The sequence below is a fragment of the Gallus gallus genome, chromosome 5 (genome assembly GCF_016699485.2).
Source record: "Gallus gallus isolate bGalGal1 chromosome 5, bGalGal1.mat.broiler.GRCg7b, whole genome shotgun sequence".
In the NCBI taxonomy this organism is placed as follows: Eukaryota; Metazoa; Chordata; class Aves; order Galliformes; family Phasianidae; genus Gallus; species Gallus gallus.
Genome location: NC_052536.1, coordinates 7,371,385 through 7,393,553, shown reverse-complemented (window position 1 = coordinate 7,393,553; position 22,169 = coordinate 7,371,385). Strand labels below are relative to the sequence as shown.

Below are 22,169 nucleotides of genomic sequence, written 5' to 3'. Positions count from 1 at the left end.
CCAAATATATGTTGCATGATAAAAATATGTAGATATACGCTGCATAGCATAATACAATTCTTAATACCCTGCTACCTTCTGTATGCTGCTGTTCTTACCAGCGTGATGTCTATATTTAATGAGGGCCCAGGAACAAGCACTACCCTGACACCAAACACAGCAGGCAAGCACCTGGGGGCTGTACCCTTGGTTAGCTCTCCTGTTACTTCTTAATGGTACCTGTAACTTCCAAAACACACGCTGAAACCTCTGCTCCTTTGTCATTAAAGGAGAGATTCTGCCCTCGAGGGCTGTGCTTATTAGGCTTCTCTCTAATGACACTGAGATAACACAACTGGTGCTCAGTCTTGTAACCTTTTTGCCTTCGGTACTGAGAAAAAATAGGTGGGTGGCCTTTTTTTCTTGGCGAGCAGTTCTGTAAGCCTGCCATGCAAATATTTTGTCTGCTTTGTTTCTTCAGTTCTACTGAAAGGTCTAAGAGATTGGCCTGCGTGTGCAAATGGTGGGGGGGAGAAGGGGTTGGGAATAGGAAAAAATTGCATTGCTTACCAGTAAAATAAATAAATTAGTTGATGCGTATACAAAACGTTGGGATGAAAAGCGGTGCGTGAGCTTAAATACCATTAAATAATTCACACTCACTGCCTATGGGGATCAAGAAATAACAGTAGGGACTTCTGCTGTCTGTGTGTCAGACTGTTAAGCTTGTTTTGCCTACATCTGACCATTTGTGAGACGGTTGTGAAAGAACACCTAACAGAATAACCAACAGAACCAGTGAATCAGAACTGCTGGTAAGACCACGGGCACAACAGCATGGGAGTTCTGCCTCAAATACAAAGCTTTTTCAGGCCAAGCACACTGTGAAACACAGGGAAAATGAACAGCTGTGCATCAGAGGACGAAATTCTGACACCACATTCATGTCTGTTCCTAAAAGCTCCCGCAGCCCTGAATAGCACTGCTCTAAATCTCATTGGTATACTCACTAAAGAAATTACCAGCACTGTAGGAAGCACCACAGAGCCATAAGGCAAGTAGGGCACCAACAGTCACTGCATTCAGACACCTGCAAAAAATCAACAAAAATCCAGACCCAAAGATAACAATTCATTCAGGGGAAAAGTAAATAAATAAAACAAAAAAAAAGCAGATCTGACCAACAGACATTGCACATTTGTGAAGAAATCTCGTTGTGGAAGCTTCGCTTCCAACAGAACTCCAAATTTGTGGATACAGAGTGCAGCAGGTTTGAGCACTGCAGATTTTATCGAGGTGTTTACTACAGCACTCCCTGCTGTATTGCAGCTCAGACTGCCTCAGACATAAGTAGTTACTGCACGGAAAATTGGCTGACTATATATATAAATGAAAGACAACGATCAGCAGCAAAGTGTTAGAGGGGGTGAAAGAGCCCAGTGGAGTGCACGGGGACTGCTAGAGCCTGTTTCACTTCGAAAAACTAAATAAAATGAATAGAAATACCACGTACGATGCTGTTGCTAGCACGAAAAGCAAAACAGTACAAGGGCCAGTTAAAGGACCGAGCACCACCGGCCAGTTGGAGTTCCATGCCTAAATGGTTACAGCAAAACGTGCTCAGTTCTCTGTGTTTCTCCACAACAACACATGAAATACGAAAAGCTAAATTTCCTTGACTGCAAGTCCACTGACAGAAGTTATACACTACCACAAAATCACATGGATTTGGAGGGAGATGACAGTCTACGTGCCTAAAGAACTAATCCAAATCAAACAGAATGAACATGAAAGAAAAATTCAAGGATTTGGAAGTATTTGGGAGGGAAAGCAGAGTACGAGTCTCGGGCTGCAGACAGAAAGAAAGTCAGCTGATAATTCAGAGCAGATCTGGCTGCGTGACAGTTTCTGAGTGAAGGCTCTAGATGGGTCTACTTAGAAAGCTGCATCTGATTTGCAAAAGGGGTAAGGGATGGTGGAAAACCTCACCTGCTCTGTAGCAGAAGGAAGATTTTTCTATTTCTCCATCAAACACTTAACAGCATTTGTTATTTGTTATCTCTAACACACATACACTATCATGGGGAAGTTGTATGTAGGTTGCTCTGAAAGTAATGCCTGCTATTTATTTTCATTGAAACTGCAGCCCATGCAGTCCAACTTCCACTGTGCTCACATTCACTGTTTGGTCTCCAGAAATGTTCAGCAAGCACCAATGAGTACCAACGGGTGCATGGAGGAATTCAATTCCACACCTTTGCTTCCTCCGCCCTTCCATGTCAGACACCATTCTGTCAGAGTGCCCCTCTGCTGCCATCTGTCACACGGCAACAGCATGTAATGGGATACTGGTGGGAAGGTCCAACCTCTACTACTGCCATACTACCAACATCTGATTCTGATGGCATCGCTTTCGGAGCAGCCCTCGTACAAGTTCTTTTGAATGCCATTGTAAAGAACTCCACAGGGACACAGATCTTGAAGCTACAAATAAACAAAGTGCCCCTACACCAGACGTCAGAGAGGCTGAGAAGTATGAATAACAGTTATCCTACACATTCTGAACTTACAGCCGTGGATTGCTACCATAGCTAGAGTCCATCTCTGGCATTAATAAGCTATTACAGTCAATGTTTAAGGCTGGCTATGGTGAGAAAACAATCAAAGAACCGAAGGCCGCTAGTGCAGAAACCACTAAGTCCAAATCTTACAGTGAAATTGACTTCCTGCACTCTTGGCCCATCTGACCCGCCGGGATTTGCTGGGGATGAGACTCGAGAGAGCACAGCGCCGTGCGCCGCCAGGGGGCGCCAGAGACTGTCGGGAGCGCCGGGCGGCTGCGCTGCTGGGACCGCAGGTCCTGGCGCTGTCCGGGACGCTGCAGACCGGGGCGCCGTGAGCTGCTGCCCCACGGACGAGCAGGTAGCGCCTGTCTGCGGCTGTTCGTTCAGACAAGGAGGCTAATCCTCCTGAAGCTGCCTGGACTGCTTCTTTCTAAGATGAGACCTGACCTGCTGAGCACAGCTGGAGCCTTCAGCCAGGCCGTGCATTGCTAACCCTGCCTACAGAACATGGGTTGGTACGTCCTTCAGGCTTGGACAGCTCTGCTGAGTAAAGCTCACCTCTGCATGAGACCACATTTCCTCAGAAACTTGTCCAACTTCCACCAGCACCACTTCAAGTCTTACCATATATTTGCTCCGAGTATGACATGCATGTCTTCCACTTGCCTCCTCTAATTTAAAAGCAAAGGAATACGAGTACATTGTCTTTAAAGCACACACAAGAACCACACTATCCTCACACCTGAGATAAATTTGAAGACAAGGTACAGGCAATGGGTGCTCAAACCAACAGCAAAAGACACTGAGAAAGGAGCATAACAAAGATAGCAATCTAAATTAAAGAGAGGCATGCTTTGGTGTGCTTGAAAACCCAGTTATCACTAGCTGATGTGGCTGGAACAAGACACAGGCTCTACCCACTGTGGCTTTCAACATCTGTTTGGATGAGGCAAGGAAAAGAGGATAGGACAAGGGGGGATGGTTTTAAACGGAGACAGGGGAGATTCAGGTTGGATATTAGGAAGAAGTTTTTCACCCAGAGGGTGGTGACACACAGGAATGGGTTGCCCAAGGAGGCTGTGGGTGCCCCATCCCTGCAAGCATTGAAGGCCAGGCTGGATGTGGCTCTGGGCAGCCTGGTCTGCTGGTTGGCGACCCTGCACATAGCAAGGGGTTGGAACTTGATGATCTTTATGGTCCTTTTCAACCCAGGCCATTCTATGATTCTATGGAAAGGAATGAGAATTTATAAGCCGCTCCGGAACCAAAGTCTTACTGTTAGAATCTGTAAAACTACGTAGCAAATTGTTTTACAATTCATCATGACTACAATTTTGTCTGTTTTCCACAGACATAAAACGTGGATGAAATGTCACCTCTTCACAACAAAAAAGAAACAGCACCGTTCTTACATACTTATGACATACTTTTTAGCTCGACTTTTGAGCACTGTCCAAACCAATGAGAACTGGGAGCGTTCAGCAGCCCAAACACACAGCTACAAGTTTGTTTCTCCCACTCTCTCTCAAGCGTGCAAACTTTGGCAAAGCAGAGATGATTGAGGAGGTTCCTGGGTTTGAAATCCATTTCTTGCCCCCACGGTGTCTCTCAGTGCTACAGAGACAGTCACTAAATCTACATCAACTTTCCACTTCCTGTAGCCTGTAAATCAGCCAGAACTCCCCTTGACCTGGGTGGGAGGTTTGCATGATTAAAGCCAGCAGAAGACAGACAGGAATGAAAAATGACATACGAGAGCCTTTCTCTGCTTTTTTCTTTCTTTTTTTTTTTTAAAGGGGAAGGAAAAAAAAGGTATTTCTAGCAATGAGAAATCTTTTCTGCTCCCAAGGCAAACCTTGAAAGCTAAATAACTGTTGCACTCATATATCCCATTATTTGTTAACAGGTTTCACACAAGTAACTTGCTCAAATCACTTTGAAAACATTTCCTTTAATATACGAACACAAGAGATAGATTAAAAGCCTGCAACTCTCTTGCTGAATGCCAAAGGCTCTGGAACATTGAACTCAGCACTTTGTAAAATTATCTCCCTTCAAAAGAATTTTCTACTGTACTGATTGAAAAGGAGAAGAGAGGCGGACGCCAAGTAATGCTACTGACAATCCGAGGCAGTTCCATTACACATCTACGTTCACCCTGCACCCTGCTCACACCACCCACCCTCTCTGCTCATCAAACAAACTCAGGGTTCCAACACAGCCAGCCACACCCGGCTGCCCTCTGGACAACCGCAGTGCATCAACTATGGAAAGATGCTACGGTGTCATGGAAATAGGCCACCAAATGATAATGTGCCCCACGTGAATTGTTGCAGGAGTCACTGTCTCCTCTTCCGTTGGTCTTCAGCAGCTTGTCACAGCCAGCAGAGGTGCAGTGAGGGGAACAGCAGATGCTGGACACAAAGCTGCATTGCTGCACCCTGGTCTGGGGCTGCCAGCTCAACATCTCCCAGCTCAGACAAGCCCACTATGTGATGGCCGGCTTTCAAAGGCACAAGTGAGACTCAGAGCCCACAGTCAATACATTTTCAAAATTTCCTGCTCCATTTCTGCATCCTTGTTCTCCCTTTGTAAAGCAGAATTGTAATGGACCTCTTTCCTCACCGTAGATTTAGCTATTCCCAGTTCTAACATCTCCATGTGCCTATACAGTAACCAGTCTGATAGCACCGATCCCAAGCGTGACTTTTCTACAACTCCATTTACTTGAAAGTCTTCAATACACCATTTGGAAACCACCAGTTAGCTGTATGAATGAAGAAAACTATACATAACAAAGTTTGGGGAAATCACTCAAATTCTGCAGTCAAATATTCCAATCCTTAGTTTAAACATCAGCATAGAAATACACTTGCGTAACAGCCAGTAACTTGCATACAACTGTCATTAAAGTCAGTGACAGCTGTGCAGACACTCCTATTACACATTTCTATCAAATGTTGTGTTATAACAGAGCTGCAGGTAGGCTCTGCTTCTCAGGATTTAGTCTGGTGTATTTTAAGAACCTCGTCACCGAACATCTTTATGCAGGGTTTCAGCTTCCTTTCAACTTTTAGCTAAGAGGCCTCATACCACTACCTGGGCCGCAATATGAGTAAGCAAGAGGGAAAAATGGGACCTGAACTTCTCCAAGGCTATAAGGATTGGAGAACTGTGCCATCTCCAGATGCCCTTGAAGCCAATGACAACAACCAGTATCTTTCTGGATCAAGCTTCACTCATTCAGAAGGAAATTCTGCAGGAATTTTTCACTCCTGACACTGTTTCCATGCTAGTAGCATTAGGGTTTCTAGCAAACCCGTGAGGCTTTCTTTCCTGCTCTCTTTATCTCTCTCTTGGTTCTTTTTCCATATATTTAAGAACTGAAAATTCATAACCTTCAACCATTTTTGGTTCAGTTTTTCCTTTTTCAGTTGATTCATTTGCTTTGTTATTTTTATGTAGCATCTTTCAAAGTCCAGACCAAGAGTGGTTCAGTGGTACTAGACCACACGGAGCAGAGCCAAGAAGGTTGTGAGGAGTCTGGACACCCAAAGCATGGACTAGTTAAGCTACCTGATAAACCTGAGACTGTGTCTGTGATGAGTACATTGAATACTGGCAAGCTCCTTCAGAAAAACAGACCTCATAGTGTCCAGAGTGACAAAACCATGAGATGAATGGAGAAAAATCCCACAGCTATGTTCTCAGTCTGTCCTTCCTTTCTCAAGTCTGTGTTAGGGAAAAACATCAGAAACAATGACTGATGCTGGTACAAGTAGGGTAGAGATGAAGTGGAGGAGTAAATGCCTGAAAAGAACAGATAACTTGTCATAACAATGTAGGATTTAAAAACCATAGATAAGAATATCTTCATTTCAAAAAGTATCAGTTTATGGTGTCCTCTGCTTAAAAACAAGTAGCTGACAAAGTCTAGATTTAAAAACCCATTTTATCAGGATAAATTAAGCCAGGTTTCCTTGTTAAAACAAAGTATACAGGATTCAAAGGTTGTCATGAGTTACAATAAAGAACTGTAGATAAAACAGCTTCAAAAAGGATCAGATCTCAGGTTAAAGCAAGTCAGCACAGCTTTGAGACATTAACTGACTTACGGCTACCAAAATCTGATTTGTGATGAATATTCCTAGTAGACACAACAGATTAACTTGTTTTCTGCATATAACACCCCCTCCCCCAAAATGAGCTTTACTTATCACCATATGAACTAATTGATACGTAAGTCCTAAGACCTTACTAGAGGTATTTATGCTCCGTTACAACAGTTTGTGAATATTAAGTCATTAAAAAATGATGACTTCAATCATTAAAGACCAATCGACAGAAAACACTGGAAACATGCCCTGATGATGCTTCTTTTCCCCACTGAACTGTCAACTTTCGACAAGTGACTTTACAAGCACACACTACAAGTGCATGCAAGGCATCCAGCGTCGTCAGCTGCCAGCAGAACCTACACCCACCCCAGGAGCCCCAGGAGACTCCCAGAGGATTGTTTATGAAGTAAAGGGTAGGACGGGAGGCTCCTTTCAACAAGAGAATGGCAACGAAGCAGCCCACTGAAGCACAAGTAGCTGATGATGGATGGAATATCATTCTTCCCTGAGTGACAAGTAAATGAGGCAGATACAATCTCACTTTTTATGTAGTTGTCAACTTGTAAGCTAACCTGAAAATTCTCTTGCGTGAAAAGCTCAGCACTATACAGAAGCTCAGGCACATTAATAATCAGTCTTTTCACTTCTTGCATGTAATACCTGCAAAGATACGTGAGGATTTAGGCCTTCCAAAAAATCTGGTTGCTACTACAGAGAGGCAAGCTCTAGATACAGTCCCTATTTCTGCCAGGATCCCTCCACGTATTTTACAATCCTTTGTCAATTCTTGTTCTTATCAGTGTTGCTGCCACTTCGTTTAACACAAACGTCCAGAAGCTGCCACATCCTAGTGACTTTCTTGACATTCACCTGAATTTTTTTCTTATTTTCCTCCCATTGCCTTTGCTGTTGTCTTTCCGTTGTTATCATCACTATTTAATGTTCACGGCTCAGCTAGCGAATGTGCTATCACAGTTAAGTCAAAGAAAAGGATAAAGTAAAACATTCTTTATATGTATGTAACAAGGGCTAAATAATCCAGCTGTTTCCTGCACGATTAGTTTGGAGGCCTGTGCTGGGCTGTCCTGAATGTTCCTTGAGGTCCCACCATCTTACTAGCACTCTCAGGAAGGTCACGCCTTACAAAAGAACACTGCCTATTTTGCTCTATATTTTGCATACATGCTGCATGCACCCTATTCCAGGGTTTTCCCCCATTCCTGAAGCCCAGGTTCCTTTCTCACATGGCATTGTGTAACTTCAGTTTCTCCATGAGCTGAACTAAAGCTGCATCCCATTTGATTGTCTTAGTTTTCAGCTGAGTGTCTGGTACGATGCGTCTTCAGAGCGTCTGGTACGATGCTGTGTTTTGGTTTGGTATGTCGTGGTGCTGAGCCACTTGCTGGGTTAAGCCACAGCAGCCATTTAGCAGTTTCTCAGCTGCCAATTTTATCATAATATAAGCCAAGGCCACACAGCATAGCAACATAAAAACCTTAATCCAACCCCCAGAGATGACAAACAATGCGGCAGGGAAAATAAGCAGCAAACAAGGTGCTACATAATATAGTTCCATGAGAAAAATCTCCAAGAGCTCCATAAATAGGGAAAAAATTAACATTGTGACCGGCGATTATCAAACTACCACAACACCCTGTGCTAACACAGTCCAGTCAGATCTGCTGTTATCTCAACCTTTCGAGCTTCTGGTTGGGTGCCAAAATGACTTGTGGTTTAACCCAGCAGAAGACTGAGCATCACAGAGTCATTTGCTTGCTCCCTCCCTTCCCAGTGGGATGGGGAAGAGAATAAAAAAAAGCCAGCAACAAAGTAGAACTTGTGGGTTGACATAAAACTATTTACTAAGACAGAGAAAAAGAAGAGGATAATAATTATGAGGAATATATTTATGTATATAACAAGTGATATACAAGGAATTCCTCACCACCCCCTGATGGATGCCCATCTAGCCCCCTGAGCAGTGGGAGAGAGAAAAAGATGAACTCCCACCCCCCTTTCAAAACTCCTTCTGCTTGATATCATGGCATGCAATTTCCCTTTGGCAACTTTAAGTCAGCTGTCCCAATTCTGTTCCCTCCCAGCTCCTCGGGCCCTTTGCTGTGAATGACCTCAGCTCCATACAATACTGTTTAGCAGCAACTATCCGTGTGTTATAAACACTGTTTTTCTCCTAGAACCAAAACACAGCATCATACCAATTGCTCTGAAGAAAACAATTCTGGCCCAGCTGAAACTAAGACGATACGGGCAGCCTGGTCTGGTGGCTGGCAGCCCTGCACACAGCAGCGGGGTTGAAACAGATGATCTTTGTGGTCCTTTTCAACCCAGGCCATTCTATGATTCCATCCTATGATTCTAACATGGCTCTTCAGTTTCTCCATTAGCTGAACTAAAGTTGCCCCTCATTTTATTTTCCATGGAAGCCACCCTGTACGTATTTGCTCAAGCAGTAGAACAGCACCATTGAAATAATCTTGCTTTCTAAAGAGACCTCTGGACCTCATCCAGCCACCACTATTAAGGTCAGAATAGGATCAGGGTCCATGCAAATATACATGGACTGTAGCCAGATTCATATTCTCTTTATGTCTTTTTTCACTATATTTTGTAGAAATGATTTGTAAAACCCCCTTGTTTATTCATCTATGAATTTCATTTATTCACTTGAACTTCTCACAAAGGCATGGCTTCAGCTAGGCTATATTATTATAATCTACAAAGAGTGAAAAAGAAAAATGTTTAAAAATGGATCAAGGATAAAAATGTGTTGAGGTAAAAAGCAGAAGCTCAGAAGTAAGGCTTTGGAAATGTTTTCTGCAAAGGGTTAAAGGGATCATAGCTAAACAGAACAAGGTTGGAGAATGCAATAACGTCACAGTCTTAGCTCAGTGAGAATTTCATTATATCTGAAAAATAAGCTATACTTCTCACATAGAGATTCATAGCTGCACAGTTAAACCCCTATCTGAATACAGGCCTATGCTATAAAAGCTGAAATTAACCACTGACTCTACAAACAGAACAGGAAAAACAGATTACCTGTTAAGCACGCTTTCAGGACAGACCTCAAAATCAAATAATTTGTGGTAACTCTGGAAACACTGTGAGTTCTGTTCGTTCCAACATGGAGCATCCCCATGTCCACGTACCAATCTACCAAAATGCCCTACTCTGACAATACATCCTGACTTCATCATCACTCACGTCAGAGTGGTTTCTGATACTTCTAATCAGCTCCTTGCAAGATATTTTGCTGGAGAAAATGGCATCACTTAATCTAAACTTGTAAAGAGTTCCAGCTACAGTACACAGACAGTGCCTATATTTGCACAAAACAACTCCTGGTTCCTACACATTCCCAAGTGAATGCGTTTGTAGAGTGGTAGAATGAGACTACGCGCCTCACCGTCACAGACAGCAATGTACGTCACTAACTGTTCTCCAGCTCAAATAATATACAATTAAATTCAAATCCTCTCTTTGTACGTGGAAGAACTGCCTTACAGAAATGTCATGCATACAGTATACCTGTGAGCACATGCGATTCACACATGCTTGCCAACATTCAATGCCAAGGCTGATCTGGAGACTCTTTCTTCGTGCAGTTGTGTGGAGGAACCATATTACTCACACTGCCAGCACAGACGGATGTTTGCTCCATGCCTAACCAATGTTACTGCTATCAGCACTCTACGGCCAACTCCCAGCAAGATCTGTCAGCTCTGTCATTAATCCCACCAGAAACCAGCTCCTCTACCTGCCCTGCACAGGAAAAGAACGCCAGACCCTTTCACTCATCATCACCCCATTAAGGACAGAAAGTTCAGGTCCCTTTCATGCATATAAACCTCACCTGCAAAAAGAGTCCTCTTGGGTCTATATGGGAATTACACCATCTGTGTTACGGAGGCCACAGTGCTTACATATTCAGAAAGAAGGCATATTTGAATGGATATTCACAAGTTAGTAAAAAAAGAAAATATTTATCAGCACCGTTTTCACCCTGAAGTATCTAAAAGCCTTCCTGATAAAGCTAAGATAATGAACAAGATAATAAATAAAGCTAATGAATGACCAAGTACATCTATTTTGAGCTCAGTGGTCAAACTGAAAAAGCAATTACTGTGAAAGACTGAAATGTTTTCTCAAGGGATGAGAGAACGAACGGCCCAACATAAAAACAAACCAGATATATGTACTAAATAATTAAAATCGTCCTATTTGCATGTTGAGGAATATCACTACACCTAACACTTGATTCACATGAAGGCTAAGTATTCAATGAATACCAATGAAGGCCTAAGCATTCAAGCTACAGCTAAGTTATTGAAGCAGTACAAAGCTGTATTCAAATACATTTCACATTTTTGGAGAAAGAAAGGTGTAAATGTTATTTGGGTCAGATCTTTATCATGTCGTTTCTCCCCAAAGCACACCAGTGCAATTTCACTGAGCTACTTAGAATCAAAACTTCAGGTATATCTATTATGCACATTGTAAGAAAAGAACTTCTGCTCGCTTCAATTATTTTTGCTCTTTATTTATGCTGAATAGCAAAGAAGTAAAAGCAAGCTGGTAAAGATCTGGTTCAAAGATTAGAAGCTGGAAATCAGTATTTTCCTGGTTCTGATCTTTGCTGTGCCCCTAATCTGCAGTGTGACATTGGTTAAGCCTTCAAGGCAGGGATGGTCTCTTCCCATGCATTTACATTACATCTAGCACATTGAGACTTCCAGGCTGTACTGTAATATAAATATACGTCATTCTAATTTTCTTTAATGGTAGCCTATACACATACCTGCATTTTTCAAAGCACTGGAGAGGGATTTACCTGCAGCCCCCACTTATTTCACTGGAAGACAGTTCCTCCCAACATACCCTTTTGTAGTTTGGGTGTGTGTGCATTAAAGTTGGATAAACTTGTCAAAGCAGTATAGCTCAGCATCAGCAGCCATTATTCAAACAGGCTGCACCACAGTCTCCCCAAAGGGATCACACAAGCATGTACTGTTAGCAATGTGAAGCAAAGAATGACTGCATGTTGTGTTTGTATACCGTACTGGTTGCATGCAGGGCACTGAGAAGCAAGAAAGTGCACACATGAGGAAAGAAGCTGAAAAAAGCAGAGCAAGAATTCACAGAGCTTATAGCTTACAGAATCAGACTGGGAGTTCACTGCTCCTTTGCTGTAGTAGGTAGTAGCTCCTTTTACACTCCTTTACCAAAAGCACCAGATCCATCAGTGGCTTCAGCACCAAACCTGAACAAAACCCAACAGCTTTCTGTCACATCTAAAGTTGTTCAGCTGCATCTGTAACTTCGACAAGCTTCTCTTTTCAAAAGAAAGTCTAAGGCTGCGAGCTGTTTTGACTGAAGCCTGAATATTCCTGCTGATAGAGGGAGTTGTCCAAACCCTTAATTCCATGCATGCTGATTTGGTTATTCACAATCTGATTTGGTTATTCAGCTTTATACTTTCAGGAAAAAATGAGGAACAAAAGAAGAAAGCATCCGTGAGAGAGTGGTCTGAAAGCTCAGGTAGTCCTTTTCACCACTTACACAGCTGTAAAGATGAGCAAGCTGTCATAGATTTTACTAACAGGCAAATTATGTTCTTATTTATTGAGACAGAAACATCAGGCAGCAGCAAATATAAGTGACCAGCAGCTAAACCTCACACAATAGGATTAACAAGAAGACAGGAAGAGGAGCCAGGAAAGCGGTGCTGCTGCTCAGGATCACAACAAAGAGTAACTTCACCAGACAGTGATGGCTCAATAGATTACCAGTTGCAGCCTGCCTTTACTCATCGCACTGAGGTTGTCTTCTCTTGAACTGTAACCTCAGGAAAAACAAGTAAATTGTCCTGAGAGTGATCTAAAAAGTAAAAGCAACTGGAAAAAGAAAAAAAATACCCAGAATCCAAATCCTTCCTCTTTTTTCCACCTAAATGCTTTCGAAATAAGTGAATTCTGTGTCTCAAACACAGTTTTCTAAGACTTCCTCTTCTTTCCTACTGTATAAAATTTGGAAGCAGGAAAGAAATTTTTATCTATTTATTTTAGATTCCAACTCTTCAGTCCTTGCATCATTTTATTTATTGAAAACATCAGGGCGGCAATTTCATTCTGGCAACTCAGCCACCTCCCACAAGTAACAACAAAACAGACACCCCACCATGCAGCCCTATAATGGGGGATGCTGGTTTTATTGCAGATGTCATGGGAATCTACTTGCGCACCTCAAAGTAAAGGAAGAAGGAAAACGAACTCCATGTGACATGTCAGAATACAGATGATTTCTCACCTTTCTGACTTGTAATTCTGTAAAAACAAACCTGAGCTTGGACTTTCCAACACAGCCTGAAAAGCTAGGCTCAGAAACCTCTGTGTGTGGAGTTAGGTGGCTGCCAATGGTTCCATCCACTTCAGATGTTTGCGATTTATAAAACAAATCAAAAGAGTGCGTGCCATGCAGCGATGCTCTGGATAGCACTCGTCGTGGAAATCTGCACTTCAGACATGGAGGCTGCTGACAGCTGTGCACTGATACAGCACTATACAAATGGCCTCTGTATTACAGAAGATCATACTTAATCACCTTTTACGTTTTAAATTCGTGATGGTTGTTACAGAAGACCTACGTGTTATATACCATTGCTCTGTAACGGGCTGAGGAGTGCAGAGATGAACAGCTACCCTTCTCCTCAGCCTGACTTTGTGATGATGATGACACCACCTCAGCACATCCCACTAGTGAGGCCTGCAGGCACCGTCAGCTGAAGGAAGAGACGTGAATACACCAGGAAGGAGATGCTGGAAGCAGCCTGTATGCCACTGCCTTCCATCACCCCATCAGAGATAGAATATATTGCTGACCTTGCACTTCCATTTTATCACCATCTGTATTTGTGGAACTAACACAGCACCTTCTGCATCCACCTTTCTCATTGAATAATTAAAGGGAGAGGAAGAGAGGAAGGAGGCAGAGCACTACTAGACAGTCAGGTTTGGTGACTGAAGTCACCAGGGTGAAGAAACCCAACGTGCTTCATGGCACTGCTGTATATGACCTTAGGCAAGGCACCACACTCCTTTATACCAGAGCATTCTTACCCGTAAAAATGAGGTAACAATGGTGCCCTTTCCTGTAGGATGCTCAGAGATCCTAGGATGGAAACAAAGGGCTACCTCTGCTGCATTGCCTTTCAGGATTTGGCCCACATCTCCACATAGGTGCTTAAATGCTTAGGGTGCTTACGTGTTTAAGCTCTCTAACTTTGGAATCTTTGGTGGCGTTTTCCTGACGCTGCAGGGAGACTGAAACGAAATTCCTGAGGGTTAAACTTAAGATCTAACAACACAAATTTCCAGTGCCAACCTTTTAACCACGGATTATATAAATACACATCTGATAGGCTTATCCTACTAAACTCAAGCGTTTGCCTCCTTAATCTCACCGCCTCCAACCAAATTGCCAACACCTTCATCCTATCTCCAGCACTGCTGCCCTAGGGGCTTTGCCAGGGAGGCAGAGCCAGTTTTCTGTACACAGGATTGTGGTCAGGGGAAGATGGAATGATCACCTTCCAATTTCATGGCACAAAGACAGGCTTGGGTGCCAGAGAGATACAGGCAGTCAGACAAGTTGGAGCAGCTTGACCAGTGGGGAGCAGATGTGTCTTCGCATCGCACCCTGCCCTTCCTGTATTGTCCTTTGCCAGAACAAAGTAGGTACAGACGTTCCCATAGGAAATACACGTAAAATGAGAGAGATCAAAATGAAATGGGAAAGGCAAGGAATCTCTCCGCTGAAGAAGTCAGATAGTTTCTTACTGCCTAGTTAACCCTTTCTCTTTTAGCATCTATCACTGCAGCAGATAACAAGGAATGGCAGCCTGATGAGAGCAGCAAAGCTTTCCTTTTCCTATTCTCCTGCAGTTTTTTCATCTTGAGCCTTTGAGAGGCAAAGCCAAGGCATACAGTCCCATTTTTTTTGCCCCCTTCCTGCTCAACCCTGTCTAATTTTGGGGCAGTGGGAGCTCTGAGGTTTGTCCTAAAGTTGGTATGATCCCCTCTGCCAAGCAGGAGCCAATGACGTTTTTAGGCACAACCAACACACAGGACAAAAAGACTGCTCACCTCAGGAATAACCTTTCATGAGCAAACATTTCCTTCTGTACAACAAAAGCATACAGATCCAGCACCTCGGGTACATCGGAGCCCCTGAAATCAGCAACAGCAAACTTCACCGTGGGACAGGGATTTGTACCTTACTGTAGGGGAACTGGTGTCAGGAAGAAAAACTCAGCCTGGTGCTGACACCCCTATCTCACAAGCCCTTATTGCAACACACGGTGGCCAGGGAATCGTTTAACCTGGAATAATACAGGAAAGGGACGTCAGCAGCCAGCACGCCATCTATGTGACCTTCAGCTGCAGGCACGCCGGAACCCAGCGGTCCCTCAGCCCACTTCCTCACTGGGCAGGAGCCCACACTGCAGAACCACCGCCATACCAAGCTGCCTTACACAGCTGGAGCACAGCTCAGGCTCTTCCCTGGAACCACATCTTCGAGGCAAACAGGAGTGAAGCTGGCACAGCAGCTCGAGCTCACACACAGGAGGAGAAAGGCAGCTGCTGGGCTGCCAGCGCGCTGTTTCAAACTGCAGTGTTTCAGCTGTAAGGCGGACTGCTGTAACCCATCCTATCCCACTGCCTGGGGAACGGTTTATTGGCTCTGAAATCCCCCAGCAGATAAAGATCAGCCTCCACGTTCTAGAGAGCTTTCCCCCTTCGTCCATGACACCACTTTCTGTCCACGCAGAAAAACACAGCTCCGCCAGTCCCAGCGACGCACCGCCACATGAAATCGGTGCCACAACCCCGTGTTTTATGAGCACTTTGTACATCTCCTCATTTTAATCCACACTCGGAGACAGATCCCGTTCCCATCAAAGCGCGCAGTAAGCTCCCATTAAAAGCTGGCTCGGCTAGTATTTTAATAACACTTAGACATTCCCGTCCTTTGCATATTTCATCTGCAAAGCGCTTTGCAAACATGAATTTCCTAATTACAGGCGGATGATTTACTAAAACTGGAAATTCCTCACTAGTTCTGGCTTTCGCTTTGAAGCTCCGGGACTCGCTCCTGTCCCTCGGCAGTTTGGAAGATCCCTCGACGCCGCTCGTTCGCAGCAGAGGCAGGGCCGAGCACAAGAAGAAAAGGCGACGGCGCCCTACCTTTCCCTCTCCGCGCCCGCGGAGCCGTACGCGGCTGCCGGGGCGGTGCTGCCCGCCGGGGCGTGAGCCGCGGGGGGCGCCCACGTGGTGGCAGAGGAAAACCCGGCGGCGGCGGCGCCCCGACACAGCGCGGACGGCGGGAGGGCTCCGCACCGCGCCGGGCTCCGCGCGGGGCCGCCCCACTGGGCGAAGCGGAGCGGATCGGAGCGGAGCGCGGCGCGGGGCAGGAAGGGGTGGAGCGGCCGGCGGAGCGCACGGGCGGGGAGGCGGGCGGGAGGCATCCCGGCCATGCTGCGGCCGGGCGCGGCGCCTCCGCCCAACGCTCTCGCGGAGCGGCCGCCCGACCAGCCCTGAGCCGGCGGTCCCGGCCGGCCGGCCGCCGCCGCCCCCGATGGAGCCCGAGGAGCGGAAGATCTCGGTGTGGATCTGCCAGGAAGAGAAGCTGATCTCGGGGCTGTCCCGGCGCACCACCTGCTCGGACGTGGTGCGGGTGCTGCTGGAGGACAGCCACCACCGGCGGCAGCGGCCGGCGCCGCCCGAGCCCGGCGGCGGGATGCTGTCGGGGCCGCCGCACTCCTACTGCATCGTGGAGAAGTGGCGCGGGTTCGAGCGCATCCTGCCCAACAAGACGAAGATCCTGCGGCTGTGGGTGGCGTGGGGCGACGAGCAGGAGAACGTGCGCTTCGTGCTGGTGCGCAGCGAGGCCTCGCTGCCCAACGCGGGTCCGCGCAGCGCCGAGGCGCGGGTGGTGCTGAGCAGGGAGCGGCCCGGCCACGGCTTGGGGGCGGCCCGCGCCAGCCTGGCGCTCACGCAGGAGCGGCAGCGGCGGGTGGTGCGGAAAGCCTTCCGCAAGCTGGCCAAGATCAACAAGAAGCGGCAGCAGCCGCTGGCCCGGGAGGCCTCCTCGGCCGAGAGGATGGAGACGCTGGTGCACCTGGTGCTCTCGCAGGACCACACCATCCGGCAGCAGATCCAGCGGCTGCGAGAGCTGGACCGCGAGATCGACCGCTACGAGGCCAAGATCCACCTGGACCGCATGAAGCGGCACGGCGTCAACTACGTGCAGGACACCTACCTGGTGGGCGCCGGCGGCGAGGAGCCGGGCCGGGAGGCGCAGCCCGGCGCCGGCCGCCCCGAGGACGACTACGCCAGGAAGTGCGAGGAGGTGCTGCAGCTGCAGGAGCAGCGGGCGCGGCAGGAGGAGCTGCTGGAGCACCTGGCCGCCGAGATCCAGGAGGAGCTCAACGAGCGCTGGATGAAGAGGCGGCGGGACGAGCTGGAGCTGGCGGCGGGGCCCGGCCTGGCCGAGGCGGACTGCCACACAACCGAGCTGAGCGGCGGCGGCGAGGGCGAGCTGCAGCTGGAGCACGAGCGGGTCAAGACGCAGCTGAGCACCAGCCTCTACATCGGCCTCAAGCTCAGCACGGACCTAGAGGCCGTCAAAAGCGACCTGGACTGCACGCAGCGGGCTTGGGAGGCCCGCGAGCGGGAGCTGCAGCGGCTGCTGGAGACGCTGGGCACCCTGGACGTGGCGGAGGCGGCGGCGGAGCCGCGAGGGGCGGCGGGGGGCGGTTGGCCGGAGCCGGGGCTGCGCAAGGACCGCGCCGACAACGACGAGGACTCGGACACGGGGCTGAGCTCCATGCACAGCCAGGACTCGGACTCGGTGCCCGTCTGCGAGTCCCTCGTGTAGCGCCCGCGGCGCCGCGCTCGCTGCCCGCAGCGGCCGGGGTACGGCCGCGGGACAGGTGGGGGGCCGACGGCGCGGAGGTTGGAGCCGCGGCTCCGGGGCGCGGACGCGTCGGAAGCGGCGCCCCGCAGGCAGCGAGCGGGCGCGCTCCGTGCCGTCCCCGGCCCAGCACGAGAAACCCGCGGCGCGCTCGCGTTTCGCTCACGTCTAGGTTTGCTCGTTCTTGGAATCCCGGCGCTCGCTGCGCTCCTAAGGTTTTCGTGCCGGGCTTTCCGCTCCCGGGGCTCCCGCCGCCCCGCCCCGTAGCTCAGGCTACAGCGGGCACGCTGGCCGCGGGGCAGCGCGCAGCCCCTGCGCGGTATTACCGGCGCTGCAAAAGCAGCGCACGGTGGAGAGCTCGGGCTGCCGGCAACCCCCGCTCCGCTGCGGCCAAAAAGGCCCTGGCACGAAAGCTGCTGATCGCTTAGAACTAGCGAGGAAAAGAGGTGCCCACGCTACCGAAGCTGACGCCGGGCTCTCCTAACGCCTAGGGTTTGGGAGCATACTGCAGTTCCTTTTGGCAGCGTAAAGGGGTGATCAATCACTTCTTCAGAAAGAGCAAACTAAAGCAAAATACAGATGAATACGCTGTAATAACCAGCTCTGCGTAGTGCTTTTCCTTACGCATAGATAGGAGTGCTTTGTTTTCAAGACATTACGATATCTATTAGCATCACTGTTCATGTGACACACTGATTGAAAGTAATTAGCAGAGCCCTACGTACACAGCACCTTCGACCACAGTTTTGTTCTAGGCAAGCTGCCGCCTGGCAGAGCTTGGCTGTACTCAAACAACGTACAGAATCAGCTTGAGCGACCGTTTTTAATAACACAGTTTGTATCAGGCCGAGAGATTACAATGATAAAAGCATGACTCAAGCCCTAGCTGCACTACAGCTTAATCTGTTCAGTTATTCCAATAAAAATAAATAAATGTAGCATCAGCTGTAACATGCATTTCACTTAACCGCCAAATCTTTCTCTGCAGCTTAACTCTTACCGAAAATATATGAACTGCTCGTACCGTAAGAGATGTCAGGATTTCTCTTTTGGAATAATTATGGAGACAGTTGAAGCAGTGAGAGACCAGAGAACGTTTAGTCCGCCCTGACCGACAGCGTGAACTTCTTCAAACTCCTGAGACATTTATTTAAGGCTATTTATGAAAGTTTTCCATTACTGAGGAGAAAGCGTAAATAAAGGATAAATCGACCTCAAAAAAAACCTCACAGCTTCCTCAGCCCAAGTCCAGGTCCCGCTCCTGAGCTGTGTTCTCCCAGGTAGCATTCTGCTGGACAGCAGAGCACACCGCAGTTAGGCAGCGCGGAGGCGCTCAGAAACGCCGCTGGAGGATCTGGTGGTGCTGTAAGGTTCCCTGCATGGTGTAAGTCTGGATGAACGATATTCCGCTGAATGGGTCTCAGTTATAACAAACTGCAGCTTGTTTTGAACGCCGATCATACAACTTTCATGTTTTAGTCTATCTTGGGAATATATTTAAAAACCTATTTTTAGACTGAATAAAATTCTTAATAAGACTAAACGCGTGTTCCCAATTTAATGTGATCAAAAAAATATGAGGTCTGGGATTTTGTTTACTGTTGTCTCTTGGTGTCATTTATCCTTCTGCAAAGTGAGAAGATGAACCAAGTGGGACTGCTCCAGGATGCCTCATGACAGCGTCATGCGCTCACTGGTGCCTGTAGGGTTCCTCAAGGTAGAAAGCAGAGCGTGCATTCCTTGTGTCTGGTCACTGCTGGTGCGGTGTAGTAGCACTGGGAAGTGTTGGCATCTGTGCATTAGATACTTCACCTTGCTCTGCAATTAGAAACACATGGGAGTAGAGCTGAAGAATAAGTCAGGGGGTGGGGAATTGCGGTGCCACACCGCATTATTTTAACCAGCGCAGGTGTAATGTGTGGGTGATGCAAGCATCTGTTGATGGCTTCTGCAGTGACTGATGTAAGCAGTAAACTTGAAATTGCTTTACGCAAGTTCTCCCATTAGCCACACCAAGCAATAAAAAGAGGCATATTAGAGAAATAAGCTGCAACAGGCCATCTGTCACTGTGCTATTGATACACGTGCCAGGTATTTTGTAAAGTGCAACGCGACGGGAGCCAGGAAGTCCAAAACTGCACAGCTGAGTCTGCCTGTGTATGCTCAACTACCAAAAGCCATAAGCAGGACAGAAACATGCTGGTTCCAACTCACTGAGGGAGATGCTGGTAGGACACCTTGGAATGCCTGCTCTGGCTCTCAGCACCCCAGAAAGTAGTGGTTCATGGTGCTGCCAATCTGCTGGTCCCTGGTCCATGAGGGCAGGGCTAAGAACACAGCAGCAGGCACTGCTGCCTGTACATTTGGGTAAGGGCTGCAAGGCCTTCCTACAATCACATAGTGGCACATACTCCCAATACTGCATGCTGAAATTGGGTATATTTACTTGCTACTTAAGCAGAGTTACAGATGCAAGTGGAATGGCATCAGATTTTGTTCCTGCACACAGGCTGAATTCAAACATCTCCACAAATTCCTCTCTCTCAAACAACTATTAAAACATTAGCATAGAAAAGGAAGTCTCTGTTTGCGTTGGATCAGGTAATTCTCCCTTCCCATCCTCTCTGGACTTGCATATCTTCACTTAGATAATAGAGACAAGCCACAGGATGCTTGGCTTTGACAGGGAATTTGGCTGCAGGGTTTAGCCTGGCACACAGCCAAGGGTTAGGAAAGATTATTTCGTATCACAGGTAGAAGGGCAGGATTTTTTTTTTCCTCTCTTTTCCATTTATGAGAGAAAGGAAGTGAGAGCAGCAGAAAAAAAAACCCAAAACCTTGATCAACACCATGACAGAAATCTGCTTTCCAGCACTGTACAGAAAGAGGTGAAATCTCAGAGCAATACCTGGTTTGTAATTTTTGCTCCACCCTCCAGATCTCCATCTTCTGGAGAGTCAAGATCATTCTAATCTTTCTCTCATCTTAAAGACCAGACAAGAAGATAAATATAACTATAAATGGAACAAGAATGAAAAAAAAAACAAAACAAAACTAAGAGCATCATGAACTATTTAGTATAGGCCAGCATTGCATTGCACTATTCAGTATCCTATCTGCTTCCCAAGCAAGAGGCAGGAACAGAGGGCACCCAGCCTTTCTCAGACAATCCTACAGAAATCAAAGGGAGTTTTGTTTGAGAGAAATAATCAGACTAGAATCAGGTGTTAAGTTTCAGGCATCCTTTAAGCAAGTATAATCAAGCACTGCTACCCAAGTCCTGTCTGTTGGCTGCCCTTCACCACATTTTTCTGGGTCTACATGCCATTTTCTTTTGTGACTACACAAGAGTTTGCAGGAGCAGCTGGTGAACCAAATAAAAAAAAATGGATTGGCTTTAACTCAGGTGAAATCTCTGATGGGGCTCAATGTACAATGACACAAACACTCGTGCCAGTGACATGGTGTGGTGATGAAAATAAGAAATTGAAGACACCTGGTAAGATGGAACTCAGCCTTTCATCAACATGCACCATCTTATGTTAGCTTGCATGCTGGTTAAAGCTTAGTTCTGACTGCACATATAGCCCTGTACTCAGTCTGAAGACAAGATTTCCAGTGGAAGATGAAGGCTGGAGTCAAAGCTTCACTGACATCAATCACATTCACCTATATGAAATCTGAACTGAGCTAAGTAACCCATCTTCTAGTCCTGACAGTGCTTCAGAAATCCGCTATCAAGCAATGTTATCAGAACGAAGGCTCCATGTCAAGTTCAATGTATTTCTAGTCCTTAGCACATGTGAGAGACCTGCCAGTTTGAATAACCACTTTGTGGGGATACCATTTGGTGCCTTAAATAGGTGTGTGTGTGTGTATGGGGATACGTTTACTGTAATGAACACCGCTGAAATGCAAAATGAATGACCTATTAATTACCACCATTCATTCTGAAGTAGTACATAGCCAGTCAAATTAGAGCTTGGCTGACTTACAGTGACAGATCCTTTTCCAAAGAACCTGCAAACTTAGTTTCAAAATAGGAAAGAATGGGGGAAGAAATTAAGTAGCTGTGAGAGAAGAAAAACAAATAAGCAGTGGATAATAAAGCTTGATTATGTGAAAAATATCTTCCAGGTTTACTTGAAAAAAAAAAATCAGACAGACATACACAGCCATCCCCCCCTTTCCCTCCTCATCTTCACCCTCAGTAAATTCTGTGCTAGTTAGCAGTGAGCTGGGACCAGAGTTCAATACATGAAAAGAGCAGCACAAGCCATGAAATGAAATAACAGGTCTGGTGAGCTGTGCTGCTTACCGAGTTGAAATATAAGCCATTGCTGATTGTTGGGAGCAGTTGCCCTTTGAAGTCACTTGATATTATTGCTCCTGAGCTGGCATACAGAGTTTAAAGAAACGAGCACTGCAAAGTGCAGGGAGTCTACACAGATGTTACTACTTTTATACAAACTCACAATGTTAAATGAGCTTGGAAGCTTAACAAAAAGGGAAATTT

The 22,169-nt window shown here is 46.7% G+C and overlaps 1 protein-coding gene across 1 annotated transcript; it reads left to right on the top strand.

Moving 5' to 3' along the window:
• Positions 1 to 16,203: 16,203 nt before the first annotated feature.
• RASSF10 (Ras association domain family member 10) lies at positions 16,204 to 19,196 on the top strand. The gene has a single exon (XM_015286422.4). It carries the CDS (start codon positions 16,316 to 16,318, stop codon positions 17,615 to 17,617), a length of 1,302 nt encoding a protein of 433 aa, XP_015141908.2. The 5' UTR covers positions 16,204 to 16,315; the 3' UTR covers positions 17,618 to 19,196.
• The last annotated feature ends 2,973 nt before the right edge of the window (positions 19,197 to 22,169 follow it).

Coding starts and splice junctions, on each gene's coding strand:
- RASSF10 (XM_015286422.4), top strand. CDS start 16,316: ATGGAGCCCGAGGAGCGGAAGATCTCGGTGTGGATCTGCCAGGAAGAG.